This window comes from Fringilla coelebs (genome assembly GCF_963513975.1).
Source record: "Fringilla coelebs genome assembly, chromosome: 32".
Classification (NCBI taxonomy): domain Eukaryota; kingdom Metazoa; phylum Chordata; class Aves; order Passeriformes; family Fringillidae; genus Fringilla; species Fringilla coelebs.
The window spans coordinates 1,895,679-1,923,137 of NC_140058.1; the positions used below are offsets into that span (position 1 = coordinate 1,895,679).

A 27,459-nucleotide genomic window follows, 5' to 3' on the forward strand; every position below is an offset into this window, starting at 1 on the left:
TTTCCAAAAAAAAAAAAAAAAAAAAGCTTTGATCAGGATTTTTTATTTCCATTGCCAAATTAAAAAAAAATTATCGGGAAATTTCAGAAAATCCTGGGGAATTCCAAGAAACTCTGGGGAATTCTGGGAACTCTTGAAAGCTGCCGAGACATCCTGGGAAACGTTAAAAATCTGGGATCCACCTTCTCCGAGGGGTGGGGAATTCCATGATTTTGGGGTTTTTGGGGTTTCTGGGAATCCTGGGGGGCTCAGGAAGGCACTCGGAGTCGGGAGCTGCCCAGCAGGAGCTGCAGGAGCCGATCCACGGAAAACGCCAGCAGGAAATCAGCCGCCAGCACCGCCAGGATCAGCAGCCGGAACTGGGAACGAGGGAATTCTGGAATGTTCTGAGCGGGAACCAGCCCCAGATCCTGTCTCCATCCCACCCCCAACCCCTGGGAAATCCAGAATGTTCCCGGTGGGAATGGGCTCCAAATCCCATCCCAACCCACAGGCAGGGACAACTCCCATATCCCCCGGAATGTTAGGATTTCCCCCCAGAATGCTGGGATTTCCCCCTGGAACTTGGGAATTTCCCCCTGGAATTGGGATCTCACCAGGGTGGAGAGAATCTCGGAGCCCCCTCCCTGTAAGAATCCCCCTCCCGGAGCCATTTCCCCCCTGGGAATTTGGGAATTGCCCTGGGATGTGGCTCTCACCTCCGCGGGGATCTCGACGAGGCCGAAGCCGAGGTTGAGCTCGGGGCAGGCGCCGCTGAGCAGCCCCAGCACGGCCGAGGCCGAGAGCAGCAGCGCCCAGAGCAGCGCCCGGTTCTGTGCCAGGCTCTCCATGAAGGGCTGGCCCTGGGAACGAAGCACTGGATGGGACTGGGCACACTGGGACACCCTGCTTTGTTCTGGGAGGGCACTGGAAGCTGATTCTGAGAGGCTTTGGGGCCGTAAAATGGGGTTTGATGGCACTGGGGAATGGAAATTGGGGAAAATGGGGAGAAAAATGGGGAGAAAAATGGGGAAAGCAGGGAAAACTGTGGAAAGGGGAACATTCTGGGTCTCCCACCTTGGGGAAAGCAGGAGAAGTGGGGAAAATGGGAGCATTCCCAGGTTTCCCACCTTGGGGGAAACAGGAGAAGTGGGGAAGGGAACATTCCCAATTTCCCATCTTGGAGGAAGCAGGAGAAGTGGGGAAAGGGCACGTTCTGGGTTTCCCACCTTGTAGTTGATGGCGAAGGTGGCCGTCTGCATGGCCATGGCCAGCAGGTACACGGTGCTGTTCACCAGCGACGGCTCAAACTCCCGGCTCAGATCCACAAACTCCTCCTCCCTGCCACGGGAAACTGGGATCAGCCCCAGGATCCGCCCCAGGATCCATTCCCCAAAAAACCCCGGTTTTTAGCGGGGTAGAATTGGGTCTAAAATGAGTTGGGAGTGGAAAAATGGGATTTCATTTTTGGTTTTTGGGGGTTTTTTTATCCATGGGAATGGATAAAATCCTGGGGGATTTGGGGTTTTTTTATCCATGGGAATTCCTAGGGATGGAACTCCCACAGGAAAAAGCAGGAAGTGCTCACTGGAGTGGTTTTTATGGGATCAGGGAATGCTGGGGTAGCAGGAATTGGGAGGGAAAAACCTGGATTTTTTTTGTAGTTGAAGTCTCAATCACGGAATTCTTTGGGAATTTTTCGGGATCAGGGCCTCACCTGGGCTCACTGCGGGCCTGAGCTTCCCGGTAGAGGAACACGAGGCTCAGGAAATGCACCAGGAACTGCAGCAGCACCGTCAGCACTGTGTACAGGTTGAAAATGTTGGGAAGAGGCCTCTCCTTGGAAAGAGTCTTCAGGGGCTGGAAAAAATGGGAATAAAAACCAGGAATGCGGGATGGTAGGGGTTGGAGGCCAAATCCTAAAGTTTTTCAGGGAATTGTATAGGAATTTTAAGTCCAGGGGTTTTTTTTCGGTGTTTTATTCCCAGGGAAATGGGATTTAGGGGTTTTATTCCAAGTTGAGCCATCTCAAAATTCCAGATTTTCATTGAAAAGCTTTAATTTGTGCCTTTTTTGGCTCTTACCCACTGCTCATCTCAAAAATTGAGATCCTGAGGGGAGAAATGGCCTTGACAGGATCCCAAATCCAAGATTTCCACCCCTCCACATTCAGAAAGTGCGATTTTCTCATAATAAATGGGATCTTGGCGAAAATAAAGCCCCTTTTCACCTAATTTTGCCAGATCCTATGGAATTCTTGTCTCCTACCTTGGATTTGGACCTGGAGCTTTGGGAGCCATTCCAAACCCTATTCCCACCTTCAGAAACCACCTTTTTTTGACCATAAATGCTATTGTTTTGGGGAGGAAAGCCCATTTTTCCCTGATTTGAGATAAAACCCATGGAATTCCGAGCTCGGACCTGGAGATGAAGAGGAAGCTCCGGCTTCACCCCAGAGCACACAGTGCGCCCCTCCCTGTCAGACACCCCATTCTGTGACCCCAAACAGGATTTTTTTGGGATTTTTTTTTAAATTTTTCCGGGATTTTCCCCTACCCCAACCCCTGTCCCACGGAATTCCCACCTTGGAGCGGGAGATGAAGAGGAAGCAGCCGGCCAGGAGCAGCCCCTGCAGCGTGGCCTGCAGGTCGCTGAACTTGACGCCCTGCAGGAAGAGCACGCTCTGGCTGTAGGCCAGCACCAGCGCGTTCAGAGCCAGGATCTTGAACATCTGCAGCGTGGTCACCAGCGTGCAGCGGCCCTGCTTGATCACGTGGCAGACTGGGGGGATAAAAAAACGGGAATTCTGGGAATCAGGAACCAGGGAAATGCCAGGGGGGAAAAGGGTGAGGGGGTGTGGGGCCGCTGTGAGAGGAAAAAGGGCAGGAATTGGGGATTTGGGGATGGGATGGGCTCAGGACTGTTCAGGATAAAACCAAGGATAACCCTCAGCCTGAAATCCGGAGTCCAGGAGCTCCACATTTTGGGAATTCTGAGCTCAGGACTGTTCAGATTTAGGGTTTCCCCTCCATTCCCATCCTGTTCCCATCCCATTCCCGGGGTTTTTCCTGCTGTTCCAGGGCTGGGCACTCACTGCACTGGATGGAGGAGAGTTTGGAGGTGAAGGGGGCGGCGATGCTGGCGTCCCCCAGCTTCACCACGGGGGCCCTCTCCTCTTCCAGGTCCCTCAGCACCTGGCTCAGCCGCTCCTGCGGGATTGGCAATTCCCAAAAAACCCAAAATCACCTGGGATGGCCGGAAAACACGCTCCAAATCCACACAAATCCAGAGGGAAAAGAGCAAGTTTGGGATCTGGGGTGCTGGGTTTGGAGGTGCCTTCCAACTCCAGAATTCCAGAATTTATTCCCTGTTTACCCCAGATGTCAGGTCCCTTCCAGCCCCCAGAATTCCAGGGTTTATTCCCTGTTTATGTCACTTCCCACCTCCAGAATTCCTAGATTTATTCCACGTTATCCCTTTTCCCATTAGAATTCCCTTCCTTTTCCCACGGGATCCCCCTAGAATTTTGGGAAGCTCCCTGCCCACAGATTAGGACAGGATTGGGATTGGATCCATCCCCACCCAAACCACCCCAGCATTCCCATTCCCTAAATCCCTCTGCTCCCAGGGCTAAAAGTTCCCAGCTAAATCCCAATTCCCGACTCAATGCCAGGGTTAAAACTCCCGGGATAAATGGGAACTCCCACCCTGTGCACGGCCATCTGCTCCTCCCGCTGGGCCAGGAGCCGCTGCTTGGCTCCTCGGGATGAGGGTCTGACGTTCCCAGCGGGAATTCCGGCCCTGCTGTCCCCGACGCCATCCCGGGGCCGCCGCTTCCGCTCGGGAATGCGCTCTGGAGCATTGGCCAGCAGGGCCACGCCTGGGGAGGGAAAACAGGGAAAAAATCAGGGGAAAATTGGGGGAAAACAGGGAGGAATCGAGGGGAGAAGAGGGAAAATTCGGGGGGAAATCAAGGAAAAAAATTTGGGATAAATTAGGGAAAATCAGGGAAGAACCAGGGAAAATCAGGGGGAAAAGGGAAAAACATGGGGAAAAACTAGGGAAAATCCACAGGAAGACACAAGGGAAAAACGGGAAAGGCACAGAGAAAAACAAGGCCAAGACACCCAAGAAACACAAGGGAAAAACCCCCAGGAAAACCTAAATTCCCTTTTTTTTTCCTTTCCTGGCCCCCAAAAAACCAGCACCGAGAGCTGGGAAATGCTGGGAGTGGCATGGCTGGGGCTGGAATTTGGGGCAAATCTGGGGAATTTCGGGAATGTGCTCACCCACGTCAGCGTGTTTGAGCGCTCCCACATCGTTGGTGCCGTCCCCACACATGAGGGTACAGTAGCCCAGGCTCTTCAACGCCGTGATCACGAATTCCTGCCAAAAAACCACCGGGAAAAGCTCCCAAAATCCTGGAATTCCCAGCTCAGAGTTGGGTGGGAGGATGGGGATTGGCAGGAAGGCTCAGAATTCTGGGAATTCAGGGCTGGAAGAGGCTCAGGATTCTTTAAGATCAGACCAGGGCCATCCCCCCATTCCCAGACCCACAAAATCCCAGGAATTCAGAGCTGGAACGAGCTCCAAACTCTTTGGGATCACCCTAGGGCCATCCCCACATTCCCAAAGATCCCAAATCCCAGGAACTCCCATTCCCAAACCCCCCCGCACCTTCTGCTTGGGTGCCACCCTGGCGAAGACGCGGATGTGGGGGATGAGGCGCAGCAGCCGGTCCCGGTCCCGCAGCCGCAGCTGCTCCAGCCCCTCCCCGGTCAGGCACAGCTCGAAGGGCCCCGTCAGATCCCGCAGGGAATCCGGGAATGCCGGGAGAGCCACAGACCCGTCCCAGGAGCGCCACTGCCAGGGCAACCCTGGGGGAAATGGATCCAGGGGGGATTCCAACCCTAATCCCCACCTCCATTCCCAGCTTCCCAGACCCCTCAAATCCCGGAATCCCAGAACCCCCTGGCACTCCCAATCCCTTTCCAGATCCCATTCCCAATCCCTTTCCAGACCCCATTCCCATTCCTGATCCCATTCCCACTCCCACTCCTGATTCCGGCTCCCCAGACCCCTCAAATCCCGGAATCCCAGAGCATTCCCGCCGTTCCCGTTCCCACCGTTCCCATTCCTGTGAATTCCGGTACCGGGGCGCTCCGGGGGCTGCAGGATCAGAATCCTCTCCTTCTGCAGGAAGTGCAGCTCCCGCGCCACGTGGCAGGCGGTCAGTGGGCTGTCCCCCGTGATCATCACCACCTGCAATTCCCACAGTTTCGGGAATTCCCGGGAAATTCCAGCCTGAATTAAGGGCTGGGAGCTCCCTCCGGAGGGGCACACCCTGCAATGTTCCCAAATCCTGTGGTTTTCCCGTTTTCCACTTGGGATTTTCCCCATTTCCCTCTTGGAATTTTACCATGTTCAATCTGGAATTTTCTTAGTTCTCAAGCTTGGATTTTCTGCATTTTCCACTTGGAATTTTCCCCGTCTTCAGACTAAAATGTCCCAGTTTCCAGTGTGGATTTTTCCCCCTTTTCCACTTGGAATTTTCCCACTTTTCACCCTGGAAATTCCCAATTTTCCCCTCCCTCCAGCCCCTCCCACCCCTCTGGCAATTCCCCCATTTTCCCCCCTTTCCCACCCTCCCCAAAATCAGGGAACTCCCGGGATTCCTCACGTGGTGGGAAGCACTCTGGATCTCCCGGATCACGGCCTTGGAGTCAGCTTTGACTGGGGAGGAGACCAGGATGAATCCCACAAATCTCAAGTCACATTCCAGGGATTCCCTCTTCATCTCCCGCACCTTTTGCATGGCAAAATCCTGGATTCAGCATTCCCAAATCCCTCCAAAAACCAAATCCCTCCTCCCACTGGTGATTCCTGGGATTTGGAGCATCCCCTGGAATGAGTTTAGTGTTCCTTAGAGCTTGGGGTAATTCCAAATTCCCCCAAAAAAAAGGGTTTTCCTTGGAAAAATTCCTCTGGGATGCTCTGAGGGGACCCAGGAATGGGACTTTCTCTGGAAAAAGTCCCCAAAAGCCCCAAATTCCACCCCAAAAAACACCTCTCCTTTTCCCAACCTCTCTCCCAGCGCTTTCCAGGCCTAGAATTCCAGGGTTTTTCCCATTTTTTCACCTGCTGGTGGCTCAGGGCTCCCAGCTCTTTGTAGCCCAGGGCCAGGACCCGCGCGCCCTCGTGGGAGAATTCCCGATGGATCTCGTGGTAGTTGCTGGGACACTGGGATAGCTGAGGAAAAAAAACCCCAGAATATATTCCATGAGTGAGGAATCCGAGGGAATCCCAGAGCTTTTGGTGGAAAACTAGGAAAAATGAGATTTGAGGGGAAAGGGAGGGATTTGGGAGAAGCCGTGTGGAATTTTAGGGAAATTCAGGATAATTCAGGGTAATTCCACTGCAATTTACAGTCTCCCCCCCCCGCCTTCCATCTCCCTGATCTCCCAGCATTCCCAGATTCCCACTTTTCCCTGGAATTCTTCCCTCACAACAGGGCCTGGGCACAGCCATTTGGAGCTCCCGACATTCCCAAATCTCTGGTTTTCCCTGGAATTTCCCCCTCCTGCGGGCCCTGGGCCCATTTCTCCTCAGCACAGGGTGGCTGTTTGGGGCTCCCGGCATTCCCAGGTTCCCGTTTTTCCCGTTTTTCCCCGTTTTTCCCTCACCATGGTGTGCAGGGTCTCGGGAGCGCCCTTGACGGCCGCCAGGTATCGGATTTCTCCGGAGGCGTTCTCCAGGGAAGCCAGCACTGCCATCCTCTTCAGGGCACTGGAGAAATGAAAGCGCTGGTGAATTCTCATTCCCGGAGTTTTTAGACTCCTCGGGAAAACTTTCTCATCTGGAAACAAAGGAAATCAGGAAATCCTGAAAGGGGGTGCTGGGAGGGAAAAGGGGGAATTGGGAATGGGGGGGAAGAGGGAATTTGGGGTGGTTTGAGGGGGATCCGGGCGGAATTTTAAGGGATTCGGGGGAAATTTGGTGAGAATTTGATGGAATTCTGGGTAATTTAGGTGGATTTCAGGGGGATTTTGGTGAGGATTTTATGGGGTTTTTTTTTTTGGTGTGGATTTTGAGAGATCTTTGTGGAAGGGTTTTGTGGGATCCTCGCAGGGATTTTGCGAAGATTTTGTGGCGGTTTTCTGTGGGGATTTGGACAAATTCTTGTGGGAATTTTGCGGGATTTTCTGTGAAGTTTTTTGTGGGGATTTTGTGGAATTTTTAAGATTTTGTGAGATTCTTTGGGGGGGGGAAAATTTTTTGCAGCAACCTGCGACCGTTTTTTTCCGAACTGTTTTGAGCTTTTCCCACCCGAAACACCTCAGAATTCCAGGGAGAACTGTGGATTTGGGATTTACCTCTGGTCAGGGTCCAGTCCACAGCTGTCAGCATGGCTTTCTCCAGAGGGTCCCCCACGATGCTGCCGTCCTCCAGCTGCACCAGGGAGTGGCAGCAGGCGATGGCCCGGTGAGTTTCCAGGGGGATTTCTGACACTGGCAGCACCTCCTTGCCATCCCTGAGGGAAAATTTGGGATTTTGGGGTCATCCCCAAGAGTTTTTGTCGAGGGGATTGGTGGGGAATTGAGGTAGGAGGAAAAGAAAGGGAAAAATTGGTTGAAATGCTCAAAATCCTGCAAAAAACTCCACAAAATGTGCTGTAAAATCCCATAAAAATCCCACAAAAAAGCATCAGAAAAAAAACCCACAAAAAGCAAGAAAAAAAAAAATCCCCCTAAAAATACACAAAGAATTCCACAAGATCCAGCCACAAAATCCCCCAAAATCCCCACAAAAAAAAAAAATCTCAAAAAATCCCCCAAAATCTTTGCATAAAATCTTCAAAAATAGCCCCAAAAAAGAGGTGACCAAAAATAACACAACACCCTCACACAATCCTCACAAAGTTCCCTCAAAAAACGCCACCAAAAATCCTTGTGAAATTCCAGAAGATCTTTACAAAAAATCCCAGAATTTTGTTGGATTCTGTGGGACTTTTTGTGGGAATTTTGCAGGCTTTTTGGTGAGGCTCTTGCGGGAATTTTGTGGGGGTTTTTTGGGGGATATTTTGCTGGGATTTTTGGGAGGATTTTGTGGACTTTTGTAAGGATTTTGTGATAATTTTCTGGGGGATTTTTTGGGAAGATCTTTTAGACTGATTTTGGTGGAATTCCTTTTTTTATTTCTCACTCGGATTTTGTGAAGACCCTGTGGAATTTTTTTTTTAAATTTTGTATTTCAAGTCCATTCCCCACCCCTCCCTTGCCCTCCCAGGATTCCCAGCGCTCTCCCACAGAATTCCCAGGGGGAATTTTGGGATCAGGACCCACCTGAGCCCAGCCACCCCTCGCACCACCAGGTGGTCGCTGGTCAAGGTCCCGGTTTTGTCGAAGCAGCAAACCTGGACCTTCCCTGCAAAGGGGATCCGGAACGGCTCCGTGCAGTACACGTCTGGGCGAGGGGGAAAATGGCAATGCTGAGGGGAACCCGGGGATTTGGGGGAAACTGGGGATTCTGGGGGAGAGTTTTTAAAAAAAATCCCCCAAAGTCCCCATGGCAATCCACTTCTTCCACCCCTTCTGCCAACCCAACTCCATCCCTGTTCCCTTCTCAGCTCCCAGAACTGTTCCCAGCATTCCCAACATTGCCAAAGCTCCCTGGGAAGGCTCACAGAGCTTGGCCAGGGCGATCAGGGAGGTGTTGACGGCCAGGGAGAGCTCGATGGGCAGCTCGGGGGGCACCACGGATGTCAGGATCAGGGCACACTCCAGGAACAGCCGGTACTGGTTCCGCCGGGGGTCCTTGGTGCCTTGGGAACCATGGGAGAACGGGATCACAGTGGGAAAAATGGGATCACAGTGGGGAAAACGGGATCACAACGGGGAAAAATGGGATCAGAAAGAGAAAAAATGGGATGAAAATGTGGTTAGGGGAAAAAACGGAATAAAAACGGAGTCAGGATCAGGGAACATCACTCGGGGATCCCTCCCCCAAACCCCGGAATTCCCAGAATTCCTGGAATTCCGGGATTCCCACCCTGGATCCAGACGTAGGCAGCGGCGGCGATGGCGAAGACGAGGAGGAAGAGGATGAAGATGAAGGTCTCGAGGTTATTGGCTGTGACCCTCTTCACCCCAAACAGGATTGTCCGCAGCAGTTTTCCCTGCAAATCCAGCTTTGGTCAGGAATCCCATGGAAATTCCTTCAAAATTCTGCGGGATTCCATTCAAAGGAGCATGGAATGGGAACTCTGACTCTGGGAAAAGCCTGGAATTCCTTTGGAACTTGATAATTCTTCCCATTCCCGACCTTCTCCTTTTTCCCAATCCTTAATTCCTCCCTCCTCCCGAGCCCCATTCCCAGGAATTCCCAGGAACTCTCGGCTCACCTGGGAGGTGTTGAAGCCGGTGCGGAGGGCGTAGGCCAGGCACCCGTTATCCACGGCTGGGGAGGGAAGAAATCCCAGGGAATTCCCAGGAAATCCCAGGGAATCCCCCAGGACATCCACTCTGGAAATTCCCACAAATTCCTGAGGAAACCCCGAAGGAAATCCCGAGGGCATTGGGGGTGGGAAGCGGGGGGCTCACGTTTGAGGCCGGCCGAGGCGCGCTGCGGCGGCAGGTGCTGGATGACGCGCGTGCCCCCGAACAGGACGTGCAGCCGCCCGTCCGCGCCCACGTCCAGCACGCGCTCGGGGCTCAGCCCCTCCACCGGCTCCTGCGGGGACACGGACACCGGGAACTCCGGACGGGAACGGGGCAGGGATCCCGCGAATTCCGGCCAGGAATGGGGACACGGACCCAGGGAATGGGGACACGGACCCAGGGAATGGGGACACGGACCCAGGAAATTCCAGCCAGGAAAAGGGACGTGAATCCAGGGGATTCTGGCCAAGAACATGCCCCAGTTCCCGTTTTCCCCCCAGTTTTTCCCATTTCTTTCCCTGTTTTCCCAACCTTCATCTGCGGCACGGACTCCCCTGTCAGCATGGCCTCGTCCACAACGCAGCGGCCCCGTAGCAGGAGGAGGTCACAGGGCACCAAATTCTCCTGGGGAGAGCGGCCTGAGGGCAGAAATTCACAAAATTCCCACAATTCCCAAGCCAAACTCATTTTTTTCCCATTTTTCCCACTCTAAAGTCCATGATTTTCCTGTTTCACCACCCACTTTTCCAGCCCCAAATCTGTAGAAAAAGGGTTTGGAGAAGGAAAAATTCAGGGGAAAAAAAGCCCCTGGAATTCCTGAAATTTTAGGAATTCAGGGAGCTAAAATGTTTGACGGCAGGATGTTGGAAAGGAAGGGAATTCCAGGAAAAAATGGGAAAATACCACAACTAAACCCTCAAAGTTATCCCAGTCCAACCGAAAACTCCTGCAAATCCCAGGAAAAATTCAAGGTAATTTCCCTGAAAATAAGAATCAAAATCCTCAAAATTCAACTTCATTCCAACAAAAATGAGAGAAGAAATTCCAGTTTCAAGGGACTTTTCCACGAAAATCCCCATTTCAAGGGCGTTTTCCATTAAAAATCCCATTTTCCAGGATGTTTCCTGTGGAAATTCCCATTTTAAAGACCTTCCCCATGGCAATTCCCACTGGGAATTCCCGTTTTTACCGATAGAGACGATGTCTCCTGCAATGATCTCGTCGCTGGAAATCGGGCGCCACTTCCGGTTCCTGTAGACCTGGAATTCCCAAAAAAACCCCAAGTTTTGGGATGGAATTAACGGAAAATCCACGGGAAAAGGGACATAAAGTGGGAAAAAAAATCCCCAAAATATCCTAAGTCCCCCCCTCCAAAATTCCCATTGTTGGGCCAATATCAGCAGGAAAACAACAGGAAAAGGCACCAAAAACCTCAAAAATCTCAATTTTGGGACAACATCTGTGGAAAAACCCCGGGAAACAGGAAAATAACTGGGCTAAACACCCCTAAAAATCCCAAAAAAAGCCAGTAGGTCCACAAAACATTGTGGATCTCATTTCCTGGGATAGAATCCACGCAAAAACCACAGGAAACAGGAAAATAAAGGGGCTAAACCCCATAAAATCCCCATTTTGTGGCCGAACTCAGCAGCAAAACATCAAAGAAGGCACAAAGAAGCCAGACCAGGACCCCAAACCCCCCGGAGCTGCTGGAATTCCGGGGTTTTACCTGGATCATGTAGGGCTTGTTGCCCATCCTGCGGATCTCCGAGAGGTTGCGGAGCTGCTGCTGCACCAGGGAGGCCTCGAAGGCCACGAGCATGGACAGGGTGAAGACGCTGTAGTACCAGAACTCATCCAGGCACCACAGCCCCACGCAGAACACCTGGAAAATCCACCCCAGATCCACGGGAATGCCGGGAATGCCGGGATAGGGCCAAAGGGAGCCCGAGAGGGAACGGCAGGAAACGGGGAAACTCCGGGAGAAAAGGGAAAATCCCTCAAATCCTTGTGGGACTGAGATTGTGCCTGGCCAGCCCAGAATTCCAGGGAAAAAGGAATGGCAGTTATCCCAATCCAGCCCAGAACTCCTGCAGTTCCAGCCCAGAATTCCTGCAATTGCAGCCCAGAACTCCTGGAATTCCAGGGAAAAAGGGATGGCAGTTATCCCAATCCAGCCCATAATTCCTGAAATCCCAGAGGAAAAGGGACCAGAATTATTCCTGAAATTCCAGGGAGAAAGGGACCAAAATTGGCCCAACCCATCTCTAAAATCGTGCCCCAGGAATGGCAATTTTCCCTGGGTTTATTCCCATTTTTAGCAGATTTGAGGGTTTTTCCCAGTTTTTTTCCCTGCTTTTTCCCAAATTTGGGGATTTTCCCCGGTTTTTATTCCTGATTTTTACCTGGAAAACGAAGAACGGAGCTGTGGCCCTTTCCTTGAAAAGCTCCAGGAATTCTGGCACCACCATTTCTGCCCTGGAAGGAGGAAAATCCTTGGAAATCCCTTGGTAAATCCCAGTTTTCCCACCCAAAACATTCCAAAACCTCCCCATTCCTGATGATTTTAAACAAAAAACTGGATTTTTGGGATTCATTCAGTCCAAAATCCCAAATCCAGGAGGAAAATCCCAGATTTTGGGGATATTTTCCAACCTATTTTGGAATATTTAGAGACATTCTCCAGGAATATTTGTCTATATTTTGGCACATTCACTTGAAATATTTGGGAATGTTTGACCAAAATATTTTTGGATATTTTCAGGAAATATTTTCCCAAAATATTTTGGAATATTTCCCTGAGGTATTTGAGCTATTTTAGGAATATTTTCCCAGTACATTTGGGTGGGTTTTTTTGGGATATTTAAAGATTTTTCCCAGAATATTTTGGGCTCTTTTCCCGGGATTTCCCCCCAGGAAAAACTCACTTGTTATTCCCGTATTTCCTCTCGGCCTCCCGGATTTCCTGCTCCTCCTGGAAGCCTCTGGAATTCTGGTAGAATCCCAAGGGATGCTCCACAGGGAATGCCACAGGCAGGAATTGTTTTTTTCCATGGATTTCATAGGAATATTTGATCTTCTGGAACTCAAAGCTCAGCGATTCCTGCCCATCCTCACCCTGGGAAAAAAAAAAAAGGGAAAAATTCCAAATTTCCCATTCCTGGAAAAATTTCCAGCCCGGATGGGGCAAAAATCCCAGAATTCCAAGAGTCCCCCGGAGAAAAATCCAAAAATTCCAAGATTTTCCAGGGGTGTTTTGCCTGGAATTCCCATATTTTCCCCATTTTCAGGGATAAATCCCAAGGAATTCCCAGATTTTCCTATTCCCTCATGGGATTATCATGACTACATTGGATTTCCCAGGACAAATCCCATTGGAATTCCCGGATTTTCACCCCACAGCTGGATGACCCTGAGCTCCCTGAATCTCCAGGGATGAATCCCAGCAGAATTCCCGGATTTCCCTCACCTGCTCCCTGTGGATTGGCACCAATTCCACGGAGCCGTTGTTGGGGGTCGGCACCACCTTGGCCAGGGTGGCTTTTTGGGGACAGGGCTCCTGGGGGAGAAACAGCAGGACAAGCCCTTCACAACCCCTCAAAAATCCCATTTTTCATCACTTTAAAAATCTCATTTTTATCCCTTTTAAACCCTAGCTTTATACCCCAAGTATCCCAAATTTTATCCCTTTAGAATCCCATTTTCAACAGCTTTAAAATCCCATTTCTTTAACAGTCTAAAATCCCACATTTATATTTTCAATAACCCCCATTTTATCCATTTAAAATTCCCCATTTTACACTCCTAATATCCCAAATCTTATCCCTTTAACATCCCACACTTCTCCCAGTCAATACCCCAATATTTAACAATTCCCATGAAATACTTTTTAATTCAGTCTGACATTTATAAGTCTACATTTTATACATTTATGCCACAAATCCCCTTTAAACCCTGAACGCCCTCAGACCCCAAACCCCCTGAGCCCCCAAACCCCCTCAGCCCCACGTCCCGGTCCCTCTCCCGCGCTCACCCTGACGCAGCTGAGGGCGCACTCGGCGTGCACGGACCAGAGCCCGGCCAGCGCCGTGAGCAGCTGCAGCGCCGCGATGGCGCCGAGCGCCAACAGCGCCGCCTCGGGCGGCCCCGCCGCCTCCCCCGCCGCCCACAGCCGCGGCCCCCACAGCCACAGCCAGGCCGGGTAGAGGCCGGCGGCGAAGGGCAGCACGGTGCCGCGGAGCAGCCGCGGCCGCCGCCGGTAAAGCGTAACCGACGAGACCAGCTCGTCCTCGGGGGCCGCCGCGGCCGCCGCCATCTTCCCTCCACCCTCGCAGCGCCGCTTCCGCTTTCGCTTCTGCCTCTGCGCATGCGCCAAGCCCGCGTTTCCCGCCTCGGGGCGGGGCGCATGCGCAGAGTGAGAGAGTGGCGGAAGGGAAGCCGTGGCGGAGGAGGAGGCGCCATGTGAGTGAGGGGCGGCGGGGCCGCGTCTTGTCCCCTCATGTGGGGCTGTGTCCCCTCCGTGTCCCCTCGGTGTCCCCTCGTGTCGCGCTGTGTCTCTCGTGTTCCCTCCGTGTCCCTCTTGTCGCGCTCTATCCCCTTGTGTCCCTCCCGCTCTTCAAGGCCCCGCGTTTCCCGCCGTGTTCGCGGCCACCGTGTCCCCCCGGTGTCTCCGGTTCCGACCCGCTGTGTCCCCCTCATGTGCCCTCGGTGTCCTTTCTGTGTCCCCTCCGTGTCCCCTCGGTGTCCCTCCTGTCCCAGCCCCGCTGTCCCGCTGTCGCTGTCGCAGGGAGGCGCTGGCCGTCACCAGGACGTGCCAATGTCCCTGTGCCACTGCCCCCGTCCCGAGGAGGTGACACTGTCCCTGTCACCCTGTCGCTGTCGCAGGGAGGCGCTGGCCGTCACCGCCCAGCTCTGCGGGCCGGAGCTGGAGCGCTACGGACGCTGTGTGGCCGCGAGCCCCGGGAGCTGGCACCGGGATTGTCACCAACTGTCCCTGAGCGTCACCGAGTGCGCCTCCAACCAGTGAGTGACACATACTGGGGGCACTGGCGTTGTCACCAACTGTCCCCAGATTGGAGTGACACACACTGGGGACACTGGGGACTCCGATCCTGATCCCTGGGGCTGATCCCAGGGATGGGTCCCGTGGCATCGATCCCAATCCCGCTCTTCTCCCCAATATTTTCCCTTTATTTCCCCATATTTTCCTATTTTTTCCCTGATATTTTCCCCATTTTTTCTTCGATGTTTTCCTCATATTTTCCCTGATTTTTTTCCCCGATATTTTCCCTGTTCTTTCCTCGACGTTTTCCCATTTTTTCCCCAATAGCTTCCCTGATATTTTGCCGATTTCCCCCGATATTTCCCCAACGTTTTTCCATTTTTCCTGACGTTTTCCCGCTGCCTTGCAGCCCCCTGGTGCGCCGCATCCGCCGGGATTGCTCCGACTCCTTCGGGGCCTTCGAGCGCTGCCTGCGGGAGCGGCCCCGGAGCACGGCCGAGTGCGGCCCCCACGTCAGCCAGTTCCTGCTCTGCGCCCAGAATGTCACCCAGAGTGCCACCCCCAGTGCCACCCCCGGGGACAGCCCCAGTGCCAGCCCCAGGGGCACCTCCACAGGTGAGGCTGGAACCCCTGGAAGGCAATTTGGAGCTGGAATTTTGGGATAGAAATAGTAGTTAAACCCTAAAAATGGGCCTGACCCCTCCTGCCTCAGGAAAAACTGGGAATTTGGAATTTTGGGAGGGAATTTGGGGACAAAAGTGGGATTTGAATTCCCTAAAATCCACCCAGGTGCTATTTTTTTTTCCGTGAAAAAGCTGGAAAAAGGAAATTTGGGAAAAAATTGGAATTTTGGGATAAAAATGTGAATTTTTTCCCTCCCCAGAGAATCCCTGGAATTAAAACCCATCCGGGAATGCCGGGAAAGCCTCGGAACCTTCCAGAATCTCCTCCCAAATCCTGGGAATTGCCCCTCTGGAAAAGGAGCCCTGGAATGTGGGGCCTGATCCGCATTTCCCTGCGGATTCCTGAGCTTTTATCCCAAAAGTTGGAGGAAAAAATAAAAATTCCAGCGGGGTCTCCCCAGGAATGTTCGGGATGGGACCAAAAAGTCTGCTTTTCCTTCTTTTCATTCCCAATTTTTTTGGTTTTTTCCCGCCTTTCTTTCCCATCTTTTTCCTTCTTTTTCCCCACCTTTTCCAGCTTTTCCTTGGCTCCTTCCCAGTTTTTGGGGTTTTTTTTGGGAATCTCATGGTCCCATGGAATTATTTGGGGATTGGAGTAGCCGTTTTCCATGAAAAAAACCCCTGGGAATTCCAGGAGCCTTCTCAACTCTTGGGAGCCCCAAAATTCCCAGGAATTCCAATCCCCCACCCCCCCCCCAAATCCCCCAATTCCCAAAACTTTTCCCTCTTTTTCTTTTTTTTTTTCTCCTGGGATTTATTTCCCACCAGACATGCAAAAAACAGACAAATAAACAACAAAAAAAATCATTCCCAAAAACTTCTTCCCCAAAAATTGGCATGGGAGCAGAGTGAAAATCCCAGATTCCAGCGGAATCCTGGGGGGACTCGATCCCAGAGTTTGGGGATTTCCAGGACTGGGATTTTGGGGAATTCTGGGATGTCAGGAGGTGAAGTAGGAGCTCTGCATGGAGTACAGGCACTCCATGGGATTCCCGGGCTCGGGAATTTCGGGAATTCTGGGATTCTCAGGGTACAGGCGATCCAGGGCATCCCTGGGCTCGGGAATTTCAGGAATTCCGGCATTCCCGAGGATCAGCTGTTGGGAATTCTCCGTGGGAATCAGGGCCGCTCCCAAGGATCCCAGGGCGTCCCCATCCAGCTCCTGGAAAACTCCCTCAGAGTCTGGGAAAAGGTGGGAAAAATTGGGAAAAGGGGATGGGGAGGAGGGAAAACCAGGATGGGGCCTCGGCATTCCCAGCCCGTCCCAGTTTCCCGGAATTCCCGGTGGTTACCGTAGGGCCGGAGCTCCGGGGGGGTCGTTCCCCGGAACGTTCCGGCCTCGCTCCCGAATCCATTGGGCTCCAGGGGCGGCGGCGGAATCCGGGAAAACGGGACCAGGATCCGCTGCAGGCCTGGGAACAGCAGGAACGTCGGGGATTTCGGGATGTGAGACATTGGGATGTAGGATGGGGATGTTGTGACTTCCCAGTTTCCGGCCCCTCCATCCCAGATCCTGTTTTCCCCACCCCATTCCCATTTTTTCCACCCCAATTCCCATTTTCCCATCCCCACCCTCATTTTCCCGTCCCATTCTCATTTTCCCATTTCCCCATCTCCATTTTCCCACCCCCATTCCTGTTTTCCCATCCCATTGCCATGATTCCTGACCCTCCTCATCCTCATTCTCATTCCCATCCCGGCTGCTCCTCATGGATCCTCTCCCGCCTGGAATTCCCCCTCTGGAATTCCCGAGCTGCTCCTGCTGCTGCTGCCTGCGGGCGATCTTCTTCATCTGGGGAAAAAAAACCACAGAAAAATCCCACAATTCCACAAACCCCTGAGTTTGGAGGATTTGGGGTTGTTTTTTTATCCCTGAATTCTGGGAATTCCAGGAGTTCCCACCTTGGCTCGTTGGTTCTGGAACCACACCTGGACCACCCGGACCGTCAGCCCCGTCTCGGCTGCCAGCGTCTCCCGCACCTGGAAAAATCCCTCGGAATTCCGGGAAGGAGAGCGGGAATGGGGAAAAATCCTTTGGAATTCCAGCCCCCGATCCCGATTCCAGAACCCCATCCCAAAATCCTGAAACAATCGCGGATCAATCCCAGCCCATTCCCAACCCATTCCCAGCACGTTCCGGAACTTTCCGGCACCTTTCGGCAGGGTTTGGAGGAGACCTCGAAGGAGGCTTTGAACGCCCGGCGCTGTTGGGAGCTCAGGATGGTTCGGGGCCGCTTGGATCGTTTGGGATCCTTCCCGCCAGAATTCCGGGAACATCGGGAATCCCGGCCCTCCTCGTCCTCGCTCCGACCTGTGGCCGGAAAAGAAAAAAAAGGGAATTTTCTGGGGAAAAATCAAAATCCTTCATTGGGATTTGGAATTCCCAGATGATTTTGGGTTTTTGGGCTGTTCCAGGCTTGGAATTCCTGAGGAAAGGTTTGGCTGTTCCAGCCCAAATAATCCCCCCAACCATTTAAAGATATTCCCAAAATCTTCCAAAAAACCCCCCTGAGAAACCTCCTAAAAACCACTCAAAAAATTCTCAAAATATTTCCAAAAAAAAACCCCCAAAACAAAATCCCCAGAAACTTCCCAAAACCCCCTAAAAATCCTGAAAGAATACCCCAAAAATTCCCCAAAAAAGCTGAAAAAACCCAAAAAATCCCCTGAAAAAATCCCTCAGAATACTCCCAAAAACCCCCAAAATATGCCCCCCAAAATTCTTATTATTCTTATTAACTGTTAATTATTTTTTACCTCCTTCCTCGCCGCCGGGGCTGGCGGCCCCGGGCTCGGCGTGGCCGCGGCAGAGGATGCGGCCGTCGCGCAGCACGAACTCGTCGCCGCTGCGGAGGCGGCGGGCGCAGGAGCCGCAGCAGAGGCAGCGCTCGTGGAACACGAGCTCCAGCACCCGCAGGACGCGCTCCGAGCGCCCCACGGGGCCCAGGCAGCGGCTGCAGCGCCGCGGGAACAGCCTGCGGGGGAAAGCCTGGGATGGGGGGAAATGTCCCCGGATTTGGGGGGAATATCCCAGGGATCTGCGGAAGAAATAGCCTGGGCTTTGGGGAAAATATCCTGGGATTGGGGGGGGGAATATCCTCAGATCTGGGGGGAAATATCCTGGGGTTTGGGGGGAAATATCCCAGAATTTGGGGGGAAATATCCCAGAATTTGGGGGGAAATATCCTGGAATTTGGGGGGAAATATCCCAGGATTTGGGGGAAATATCTCAGGATGTGGGGGGAAATTATCCCGGGATTTTGCAGGAAAGAAAACAGGATTTGGGGGGAAAAAAATATGGGATTTCGTGGGACATCTTGAATCTGGGGGAAAAATGCCGAGATTTGGGGGAAAAACTCCAGGATTTGAGGGAGAAAAACGGGATTTAGGGGGGAAATTTGGGATTTTGGGAAAAAATCCTGTGATCTGGGAGGAAAAATAGGATTTGGGGTTTTTAGGACATTCCCGCCCTTTGTATCCCAGTATTTGGGGGTATTGGGATGTTCTCGCCAGAATTTCCAAAAAAGGGGGATTTTCTCCACTTTTCCAGCCTGTTTTTGGGGAATAAAACAACCCCAAGCTCATAAAATCCCCGTCAGCTCCAATTAGTGGGAATTAAAATTCCCAGGAATTCCTGGAGAACGTCTCCCAGGTTTTTTAATATCCCCAGAATCCGCTTAAATCCCAGTAATTCCCTTGGGGTTTCCGTGGAAACGGGAATGTGGGAAAAGGGGGTTTGGGGTTTTTGTTTTTTTTTTTCTCCAGGGACTTTGGGTTTTTCCAGAGGGATTTGGGAAAGGGGAGAAACTCCCCAAAAATTGGGAATGGGAATCGGGGAAATGGGGAATGATCCCAAATCCCTTTTTTCCCAGGGGAATCCCCATTTTTGGGGCCTTTTTTTTTTGGGAATGACAGGATTTGGGAAAAGCTGAACATTCCCGGGAAAAACCATCCAGGAAAATCCCAATTTTTGGGCCCCGTTTCCCTGGAAAAGGCAGGACTTGGGAATAGCTGAACATTCCAAGCAGCTTTTCCATGGAAAAAAATCCTGGAAAATCCCATTTTTGGGATCCCTTTCCCACCCCTCCCATCCATGTGGAGGAAAACTCGGGATGAGCTCCCATTTTTTGTGATTTTCCCATTTTGGGGGGGATTTTTTCCCCCGTTTTCTCCTTTCCCAGCCGCATAAAAACCACAGGGAAAAAAAAAAAAAAAGGATAAAAAAATTCCATTTTTTTCCCCCTTTGGTGCCGGAGCTCGGAATTCTGGGAATTTTAATAACGGAGCCGAGGCTGGAAAATTTAATAAGGGAGCTGATGCGATTATCCCGGATTTCTGCCGGAGCAATTTCCGCTGGAGCCGGGGGGGTTGGAGCCCCCGGGCCGGAGCCGCCGCTGGAACTGGATTTTCCGGAGGTTTCCCTTCCCAGCCCTTTGGATTTTGTGGAAACCCCCAAGTTTTGGGAAGTTTTGGGGGGGATTTCCTTAAAAATCTGATTTTAAAAAAAAAATTTAGGGCTCATTTTCCTCCTGGATTTTGGGTTTTTTGGGGGAAAAAAAGGGGGAAAAAATTAGGAAATTTTGGGGATTTTTTTTTGTGGATTTGGGATGGTTTCCCTTAAAAGTGGAACTTTATTTTTGATTTTTCCTCCTGGATTTGGGGTTTTTTTTGGAGGGAAAAAAGAAAGGAAAATATGAGAAATTTGGGGGAAATTTTTAAAAATTATTTTTCCTCCTGGATTTGGGGTTTTTTGTGAAAAAAAGAAGGAAAAGAATGGATTTTGGGCTGAGGTTTGGATCCATTAAAATTCTAGGCAGGAATTCTCCTCCCGATCTTATCCTGCCTCAATTTCCTGCTGGGCTTTTCCAATTTCCGTCTTTTTCTGCCCATTCCGGGGGGACGGGAAAAAAAATTGGAATAAAATAAAAAATTAGAAAAGTGGGAGGGGGGAAGGGAGGAATTAATGAGGATTTAATGAGACGAGCTCATTAATGATTCATTAGGGGAGGGTTAATTAAAGGTGGGGATGGGGAGAGGGGGACAAAAGCAGGGAAAAAATAGGAATATAAAGGGAAATATTAATAACTTTTAAAATAGTTATTAATAATTACAGTAATTAATATTGTTATGAATCCATCGTATTTATTATCCAAATCTTTATTAGCAATGATAAAAAATACTAATAATTAACAGAAACTGGACTAATAATTAGTGCTGATAATTATTGTTACTAATGAGAGTTGGGTTTAATAATAATAGAAGGGTGGAATAGAATGGTAATAATGAATAATAATAATTAATAATGACTGGTAATAATGCTAATAATTTCAATCAATTGTAGTTAATGAGAAATAAGAATACATAATGAGTAGAACATAATAAAAATTTCAAAATAATAATGATAGTAATAATAATAGGAGAATAATAACAGAAGGGTGGAATATACTGGTACTAATGAATTATTAATAATTATTAATAATAATTCTATTATTTTAATTAAATAATTATCATAAATAACAAATAATGTCTAATAAGTAGAATTATTGCTATTTAATGATAATAATAATCTGGATAATGATTAGGAATTATTATTAATAAAAAAATAGGGAAAGAAATAAGGAAAAAACAGGGGGAAATTTGGGAAAGAAGGAGAAAACAGTGAATTAAAAAAGAGGGAAAGAAAGAAAAACAGGGAAGGAAAAATTAGGAAAAATGGGAAAAAATCCAACCCAGAATGGGGAAAAGCCCACAGAAAAAATCCCTTTTAATGAATCCTGGGAAATGAAGGGAATATACAGATGCGGCTCCGGGAATTAATGGGATTTGGGAATTTGATGGGATTTAGGGAATTAATACCATGGGATTTGTTATCCCATGGGATCCAGGAGCTGGGAAAATGGGAATGGAGAAAGTGGGGATGGGAATCTCAGAATTCCCAAATTTCCCCACCTAAATCCACCTCCAGCACCCTTTTCCCTCTTTTTCATCCCAAAAAATCCCAGATGTCCCCCCAGTTTCCCAAATTTTCCCCTTTCCCTCACCCCTTGGAATCCAAATTCCCAAATTTCCCAAACCTTGATCCCAAAAAAAACCCCCGAAACTGGGAAAAAGACCCCCCAAATCCCCAAGATCCCCAGTTTTGACATGGATCCCGATTTTTTCCCAGACTTTTGCCTCTGGAATTCGCTGCTCCCCCACGGAATTAAAGATTAACCAAACCTGGGCCCTGTTCCCGAAATTTTTCTGGGTGGGAAAGGGCACGGATCTGCTCCAATGGAGCCAAAATGCCCATTTTTAACCTTGGGAATGGCCCAAACTCCGGATTTTTAACACCTGCAATGACCAAATGCCAGATTTTTAATCCCCTGAGGGGGGGAAAATTCAGATTTCTCTCCTGGTTTTTATAGGGGGGTTTTGGGTCTGGGTGCTTGGAAAAGTGGGAAAATGGGGGGAAAAGAGGAGGAAATGTGGGAAGAGTGGGAGAAATTGGGAAAAAATTAGGGGGAAACTGGGAGAAAAAAAAGGGAATTTGGTTTTCCTGAGGATTCCCCAAATCCTGGGCCCAAATTCCCGGGGTTTTCCTAATCCATGGGTCAGAAATATCCGGGATTGGAGGTTCCTGGGAATTGCCGAGGGGATCCCAATGGGAATTTGGGGATGGGGCAGGATCAGATCCCAAAAAACCCCAAAATTCCAGGAAAAGCCTCAAAAACCTGAGAAAAAAGAGCTGGAAGAGGAGTTCGAGGCGAGTTCATCCCAAAAAATTCTGGAGGAGGAGGCCGGGAACGGCTCCAAGGGCTCAGATCCCTCCCGAATTCCCAGAAATCATCTGACTTCAAAGGGATTCCAAAGGGAGTTTTCCTCCCTTTTTTTTTTTCTCGATTTACGGGACAGGTGCCTCTGGAAGGGGCCCTGGAAAGGGGAGAATTCCATGAAAAATCCCTTTGGATTTGGGGTTTTTGTGGGGAAAACGTTCCTCCTCATCCAATTCCTTGGGAAAAAAAGGGGGGGAAAGCAGGGAAAATTCCTGGAAAATGGGAAAAATAATGGCAAAACCAGGGAAAAAACCTTGAAAGATGGGAAAACAAACCTTGAAAAAATGGGAAAAACACCTTGAAAACTGGGGAAAAGAACCTTTAAAAATGTGAGGGAAAACCTTGAAAAATGTGGGGGGGAACCTTGAAAAATGGGGAAAAAAACCCTTAAAATTGGGGAAAAAAGCCTTGAAAAATTGGGAAAATCAGGGGGGAAATGGGAAAATCATGGGAAGCCTGGGAAAAACCTTGAAAAATGGTGAAAATCGGGGGGGGGGGGGGGGGGAGGGAAAACCAGGGAAAATCCTTGAAAAATGGGGAAAATCGGGGGGGGGGAGGGAAAACCAGGGAAAATCCTTGAAAAATGGGGAAAATCGGGGGGAAAAAAAAGGGGGGAAATCCTGGCAAAGCCGGGAGCACGGGGTGAAGGTGGGCAGGACTCACTTCTCGTAGTCGGGGCGGCAGAGCAGGCGGCGCTCCCGGCTGAAGCAGCGGCCCCGCAGGGCGCGGCCGCACTCGGAGCAGCGCAGGCACCGCTCGTGCCACGAGCGCTCGTTCACCCGCAGCAGGAACCGGTCCCAGATCCCGCAGCCGCAGCCCGCGCACAGCACCGGGAGCGCGGGGGGAGAGCCTGGGGGCGAGCGGAGAGAGGAGAGACTGGAAGGAAATCCTGGGAGAGAAACTGAGAGTGTGGGGAGACGGGAGAGGAGAGACTGGGGGGAAATCCTGGGAGAGAAACTGAGAGTGTGGGGAAACGGGAGAGGAGAGACTGGGGGGAAATCCTGGGAGAGAAATTGAGAGTGTGGGGAAACGAGAGAGGAGAGACTGGGGGACAGTCCTGGGAGAGAAACTGAGAGTGTGGGGAGACGGGAGAGAGGAGAGACTGGGGGACAGTCCTGGGAGAGAAATTGAGAGTGTGGGGAGATGGGAGAGGAGAGACTGGGGGGAAATCCTGGGAGAGAAATTGAGAGTGTGGGGAAACGAGAGAGGAGAGACTGGGGGGGAAACGAGAGAATGGAGAGTTTGGGGGGAAATCCTGGGGGATGGAGAGATTGGGGGGAAACCCTGGGAGAGAAATTGAGAGTGTGGGGAAACGGGAGAGGAGAGACTGGGGGGAAATCCTGGGAGAGAAATTGAGAGTGTGGGGAGACGGGAGAGGAGAGACTGGGGGGAAAACGAGAGAATGGAGAGTTTGGGGGGAAATCCTGGGGGATGGAGAGACTGGGGGGAAATCCTGGGAGAGAAACTGAGAGTGTGGGGAAACGAGAGAGGAGAGACTGGGGGGAAATCCTGGGAGAGAAACTGAGAGTGTGGGGAGACGGGAGAGAGGAGAGACTGGGGGGAAATCCTGGGAGAGAAACTGAGAGTGTGGGGAGATGGGAGAGGAGAGACTGGGGGAAATCCTGGGAGAGAAATTGAGAGTGTGGGGAGACGGGAGAGAGGAGAGACTGGGGGGAAAACGAGAGAATGGAGAGTTTGGGGGGAAATCCTGGATGATGGAGAGATTGGGGGAATGTGGGGGAAACGGAGAGATTGGGGGAAAAACCATGGGAGAGATTTGAAGGAATCCTGGGAAAATGGGAAAGTTTTGGGGGAAAATATGGGAAAATCTGGGGAAAATCCAGAGGAAATTTAGGGAAAAATCAGGAAAAAATGGGAAAATTTGGGAAATAATAGGAGAATTTAGGGAAAACTAGGGAAATATAGGGGGGAAAATGGGACAACCCAGGAAAAATGGGGTTGGACATTGGGGGAAATTCCATGGGGAGCTCCCAGAAATCCAAAGGAATATTTTTCCATGGAAAAAAAGAGAAATTTGGGGGATTTGGGGAAGGAATCCAGGGGATTTGGGGCTTTTTTCTCACTCCGGATTTTTGAGAATTTGGTTTTTCTCCCTAATTTTTATCCCAACTTTCATCTCTGGCCGCTCCTCAAAGGGAAGGGAGGGAGGGAAAAATTCCAATTTTTCTCTGGCAGCACCTCCTCCTCCTCTTCCTCCTCCTCCTCCTCCTCCTCCCAAGGCCATTCCCGGGTTTCTTCTGCCCAAATTCCGGGAAAAATCCTGCCCTGTATCCCAGCAATGGAGCCCAAAAGTCCCGGGAAAAATGGGAATGAGGGGAGCCCCCGATCTCAGATTTAATTTGGAATTTTGATCCAAGTTTTAATTCGGAATTCCAATCCCAGTTTCAATTCCAAGCCCAGCTCCAGTTTGGACCCTGAAATTCCAAATTCAAATTCCCGGTGGTTTTCCATGGATTTTTATCCCATTCCTGAGATTTTGCCCCACATTTTTCACTCCCCCAATCCCATTTCCCCCCACCGCAAATTAAAATTAAGGATTTAAAATCCCAATTTTAATCCCAATCCCAAATTCCTGATTAATTTAGAGGGGAAAACCGGGAATAATTAAAGAGGGAATGAGGACGAATTTTTGGGAATTTCTGGGAATGTGGTATCAGGGAAAAATCCCCGGGAAAATCCTGGATTCCAGCCCGGGGAAAATAAAAAAAAACCCTATGGGAATTCTGCCTAAAAAATAAAACGGGATTGGGAAAAGGGGGAGGTTTGGAGCAGGGAAAAAAACGGGAATAAAGAGGAAAACTCTGGGAAAAACGGGAAAAGGGACCCGGGGAAAGGAAAAAAATCCTGAAATCCCAGAATTCACGGGAATTTGGGGATGCGGGAGGGAATGTTGGGAATTCCCAGTGATATTCCCGGTGTTTACCGGAATTCCCGGTACTCACCAGCTCCCGGGAGCGGTGTTTCCCTGCTCCCGGCAGGACGGAGCCTCCTCCGGCTTCATCCCGGCGACTGCGGGGGAGAGGAAACGTCGGGAAAAGCGGGAAAAAGCGCGATGGGAGCGGGGGAAAGGACCGGGACGGGACCGGGAAGGAACCGAGAGCGGAGCGGGGAGGAACCGGGAAAGCTCCGGGATGGGAGCGGGAAGAACGGCGGGGGAGAACCGGGAGGAGACCGGGAACGGAGCGGGAGAAAATCGTGAATGGAGAGGGGAGGGACCGGGAAAGCACCGGGATGGGAGTGGGACAGAGACCGGGAAGAGAGAGGGACGGGAGCAGGGGAAAACGGGGGAAAAACCGGGATGGGAGCGAGGGAAAGGACCGTGCAGAGCCCGGGATGGGAGCGGGGGAAAAGCGGGCAGATCCCGGGGCAGGAAGGACCGGGACGCGCCGTCCCCGGCGCCGCTCCCGCGGCTCCTCACGGTGCTCCCGAGCGGCCGCAGAACCGCCCTGGCACCGCCGCTCACCCCGCCCGCGCCCGTCGCGACTGTCGCGACACGGCTCCCCGACGGGACCCCCGGTGTGACCGCGGGGAACTCACCGGCACCGCGACGGCGACACCGGGACGGGAACGGCGACAACGACACCGCGATCGCGACAGTGACGGCGACAGCGGATCGCGACAGTGACACCGGGCCCGGCGCTGCCCCCGCCCGTGCGCGCCCCCGGGGGAGGGGCGGGGGCGCGCACGGGGGAGGGGGGTGGAAAGGGAGGGGGGAGGGAATTCCCATTTTTTGGGGAATTCCCATTTCCCCCCCCCAAAATGGGAATTCCCATATAAAAGGGAATTTCCTAACCCAAAGAATAGGAATTCCCAAAAAAACCCGAAAATTCCATCCCCAAACCCAAAGGAATTGGTGGAAATTGGGGAAATTTGGGAACCAGAAGGATTTGGGGAAAATCTAGAGGGAACTGGGGGGTACGGGAAGGACGAAATTGCCAAAATTCCCAAATCCCTGTGGGATCCTAGACCCACCCAGGACCTGAATCCCCAACCCACCAAAATCCCGGGAAATTTCCCCTGGAAATCCAAATTAAATAGGAAAAAAAAATAGGGGAAAAGTTTGGGAAATGCTGATTTTTAGGAAAATTATGGAAAATTGGGAATGGGGCCTGCAAAATTCCCAAATCCCTGAATCTCCAGAGAGTTTAACCTTAAAGCCACCAAAATCCCGGGAATCGCCCACCCCAAGCAGCCATAAAATCTGCGAAAAGTCCAGTAAAGTTTAGGAAAAATCAGGAAAATCACAAATATGCCCAAACCAGAGTAGGAATCTCCTTTTATTCCTCTAAAACTTCTAGTTTTTTTCAGGAATTTCACGCCGTAGCCCTGCAGGTGGTGGAAATATCAGGAAAGTCAGGAATGGGGGATCCCAGATTTTATTGGGAAAAAGGGGATTTTTGGGAAAGGGGTCGCTCGCAGACAAAGAAGCACTCGAAGGTGCAGTGGACGTCGTTCCACTTCCCGGAGATCCAGAGGTGAGCGCAATCCTCGTTATTCCCACTGTCGTTGGGCTCCCCCTCCCGCCAAAACCTGGGAAAAAAGCCAGGATTTGGGATGGGAAGGGCTGGGGGGAAAGTCCCCAATAAAAATTCCCATTTTGGGGGGGAGTTTTGCCAAAATCCTAAGATTTTGGGAGCAAGATTCCCCAAAATTTCAAGATTTGGAAGATTTTTTGGGACGGAATTCCCAAAATTCCGACATTTGGGCTCCACAATCCCCAAATCCCAATTTTTTGCTTTACTTTCTGTGGAGAAAATTCCAAGAAACCCCCAAATTTGTGGGATTTCTTAGGGGAAAAATCTCAATTTCCCTCAAATTGGTGGGATTTTTGTGGGGAAAAACCCCCCAAATCCCAAATTTTGGATGGAATCCCGGGATTTTGGGGTGGAATCCCGGGACTTTGGTGTGGAATCCCAGGACTATGGGATCCGGGGGCTCACGTGAAGGAGGATCTGTAGTCAGTGCCATCAACCCATTCCCAGTTTCCCTCGGAATTCTGGTCGGTGAGGCCGATCCAGAAGCGCTCGTTCCGTGTGCGGGACATCAGGAACTGCTGCAGTGGGGGGAAAAACTGGGATTGTCGGGAAAATCAGGACCATTGGGGTTTTCCCAAAAAACGGTCGGGACTGTTGGGATCAGTGGGAAAAAAGGGAAAATCAGGAAAATCGGGATAATCCGTACTGGGATCAGGATTGGGATTTGAGATTTGGGATTGGGATCAGGATCAGGATTTGGTCTCAGGACCCAGATATTGGATTTGGGATCGGGATGGGGATTTGGGATTGGGATTTAGGATTTGGGATTTGCTCCGGGAAGCTGACGATGATGGCGAGGTTTGTGTGGCATTTAGGAATTCCCTTTGGGATTTGGGCTCAAGATTTGGGATTTGGGATGGGGACTTGGGATTTGGGATCCAAGATTTGGGACTGGGGCTCAGGATTTGGGATCAGTGTAGGGATTTGGGCACAAGATTTGGGATTGGGACTTGGGATTTGGGATTGGAATCAGAATGGGGATCAGGG

At 50.9% G+C, this 27,459-nt stretch overlaps 4 protein-coding genes across 5 annotated transcripts; 1 reads left to right on the forward strand and 3 right to left on the reverse strand.

Moving 5' to 3' along the window:
* Positions 1–26: 26 nt before the first annotated feature.
* Positions 27–13,742, reverse strand: ATP13A1 (ATPase 13A1). 2 transcript variants are annotated; one of them, XM_084223921.1, is made up of 26 exons: positions 13,450–13,742; positions 12,886–12,975; positions 12,344–12,534; positions 11,822–11,894; positions 11,146–11,301; positions 10,606–10,675; positions 9,948–10,054; positions 9,579–9,708; positions 9,380–9,435; positions 9,028–9,154; positions 8,663–8,800; positions 8,322–8,442; positions 7,353–7,510; positions 6,663–6,835; positions 6,118–6,228; positions 5,660–5,785; positions 5,106–5,241; positions 4,657–4,856; positions 4,269–4,365; positions 3,687–3,859; positions 3,074–3,188; positions 2,564–2,760; positions 1,697–1,839; positions 1,209–1,320; positions 699–842; positions 27–359 (listed from the first exon to the last, which is right to left on the reverse strand). In XM_084223921.1, exons 1-26 carry the CDS (start codon positions 13,729–13,731, stop codon positions 249–251), a joined length of 3,537 nt encoding a protein of 1,178 aa, XP_084080047.1. In that variant the 5' UTR covers positions 13,732–13,742; the 3' UTR covers positions 27–248. The 2 variants fall into 2 exon arrangements, with proteins under 2 accessions (XP_084080047.1, XP_084080048.1); XM_084223922.1 differs by having other exon boundaries at positions 33–359; positions 5,133–5,241.
* Positions 13,743–13,822: 80 nt separating this feature from the next.
* Positions 13,823–15,768, forward strand: CHCHD5 (coiled-coil-helix-coiled-coil-helix domain containing 5). The gene is made up of 4 exons (XM_084223918.1): positions 13,823–13,877; positions 14,301–14,438; positions 14,828–15,033; positions 15,302–15,768. Coding segments are annotated over exons 1-4 (363 nt in total). The 5' UTR covers positions 13,823–13,875; the 3' UTR covers positions 15,319–15,768.
* Positions 15,769–16,166: 398 nt separating this feature from the next.
* On the reverse strand, positions 16,167–24,938 carry LOC311164414 (LIM homeobox transcription factor 1-beta-like; the record flags this gene model as incomplete). Its single annotated transcript, XM_084223856.1, has 8 exons — positions 16,167–16,283; positions 16,394–16,893; positions 17,004–17,081; positions 17,255–17,444; positions 17,606–17,621; positions 17,859–18,076; positions 22,580–22,792; positions 24,880–24,938. The coding sequence occupies 8 exons, from the start codon at positions 24,936–24,938 to the stop codon at positions 16,277–16,279; spliced, it is 1,281 nt and encodes a 426-aa protein (XP_084079982.1). The 3' UTR covers positions 16,167–16,276.
* A 1,322-nt stretch (positions 24,939–26,260) lies between these two features.
* Positions 26,261–27,349, reverse strand: LOC311164458 (hepatic lectin-like). Its single transcript, XM_084223925.1, has 2 exons — positions 26,878–27,349; positions 26,261–26,467 (listed from the first exon to the last, which is right to left on the reverse strand). The coding sequence occupies exons 1-2, from the start codon at positions 26,979–26,981 to the stop codon at positions 26,314–26,316; spliced, it is 258 nt and encodes an 85-aa protein (XP_084080051.1). The 5' UTR covers positions 26,982–27,349; the 3' UTR covers positions 26,261–26,313.
* Between the last annotated feature and the right edge of the window lie 110 nt (positions 27,350–27,459).

Coding starts and splice junctions, on each gene's coding strand:
- ATP13A1 (XM_084223921.1), bottom strand. CDS start 13,731: ATGGCGGCGGCCGCGGCGGCCCCCGAGGACGAGCTGGTCTCGTCGGTT. Junction 9,709..9,947: donor AGTCCGTGCCGCAGATGAAG/GTTGGGAAAACA, acceptor GTGTCCCCGCAG/GAGCCGGTGGAGGGGCTGAG. Junction 6,836..7,352: donor GGACTGGACCCTGACCAGAG/GTAAATCCCAAA, acceptor CTTTGTTTCCAG/ATGAGAAAGTTTTCCCGAGG.
- CHCHD5 (XM_084223918.1), top strand. Junction 14,439..14,827: donor ACCGAGTGCGCCTCCAACCA/GTGAGTGACACA, acceptor GCTGCCTTGCAG/CCCCCTGGTGCGCCGCATCC.
- LOC311164458 (XM_084223925.1), bottom strand. CDS start 26,981: ATGTCCCGCACACGGAACGAGCGCTTCTGGATCGGCCTCACCGACCAG. Junction 26,468..26,877: donor GACTACAGATCCTCCTTCAC/GTGAGCCCCCGG, acceptor CTTTTTTCCCAG/GTTTTGGCGGGAGGGGGAGC.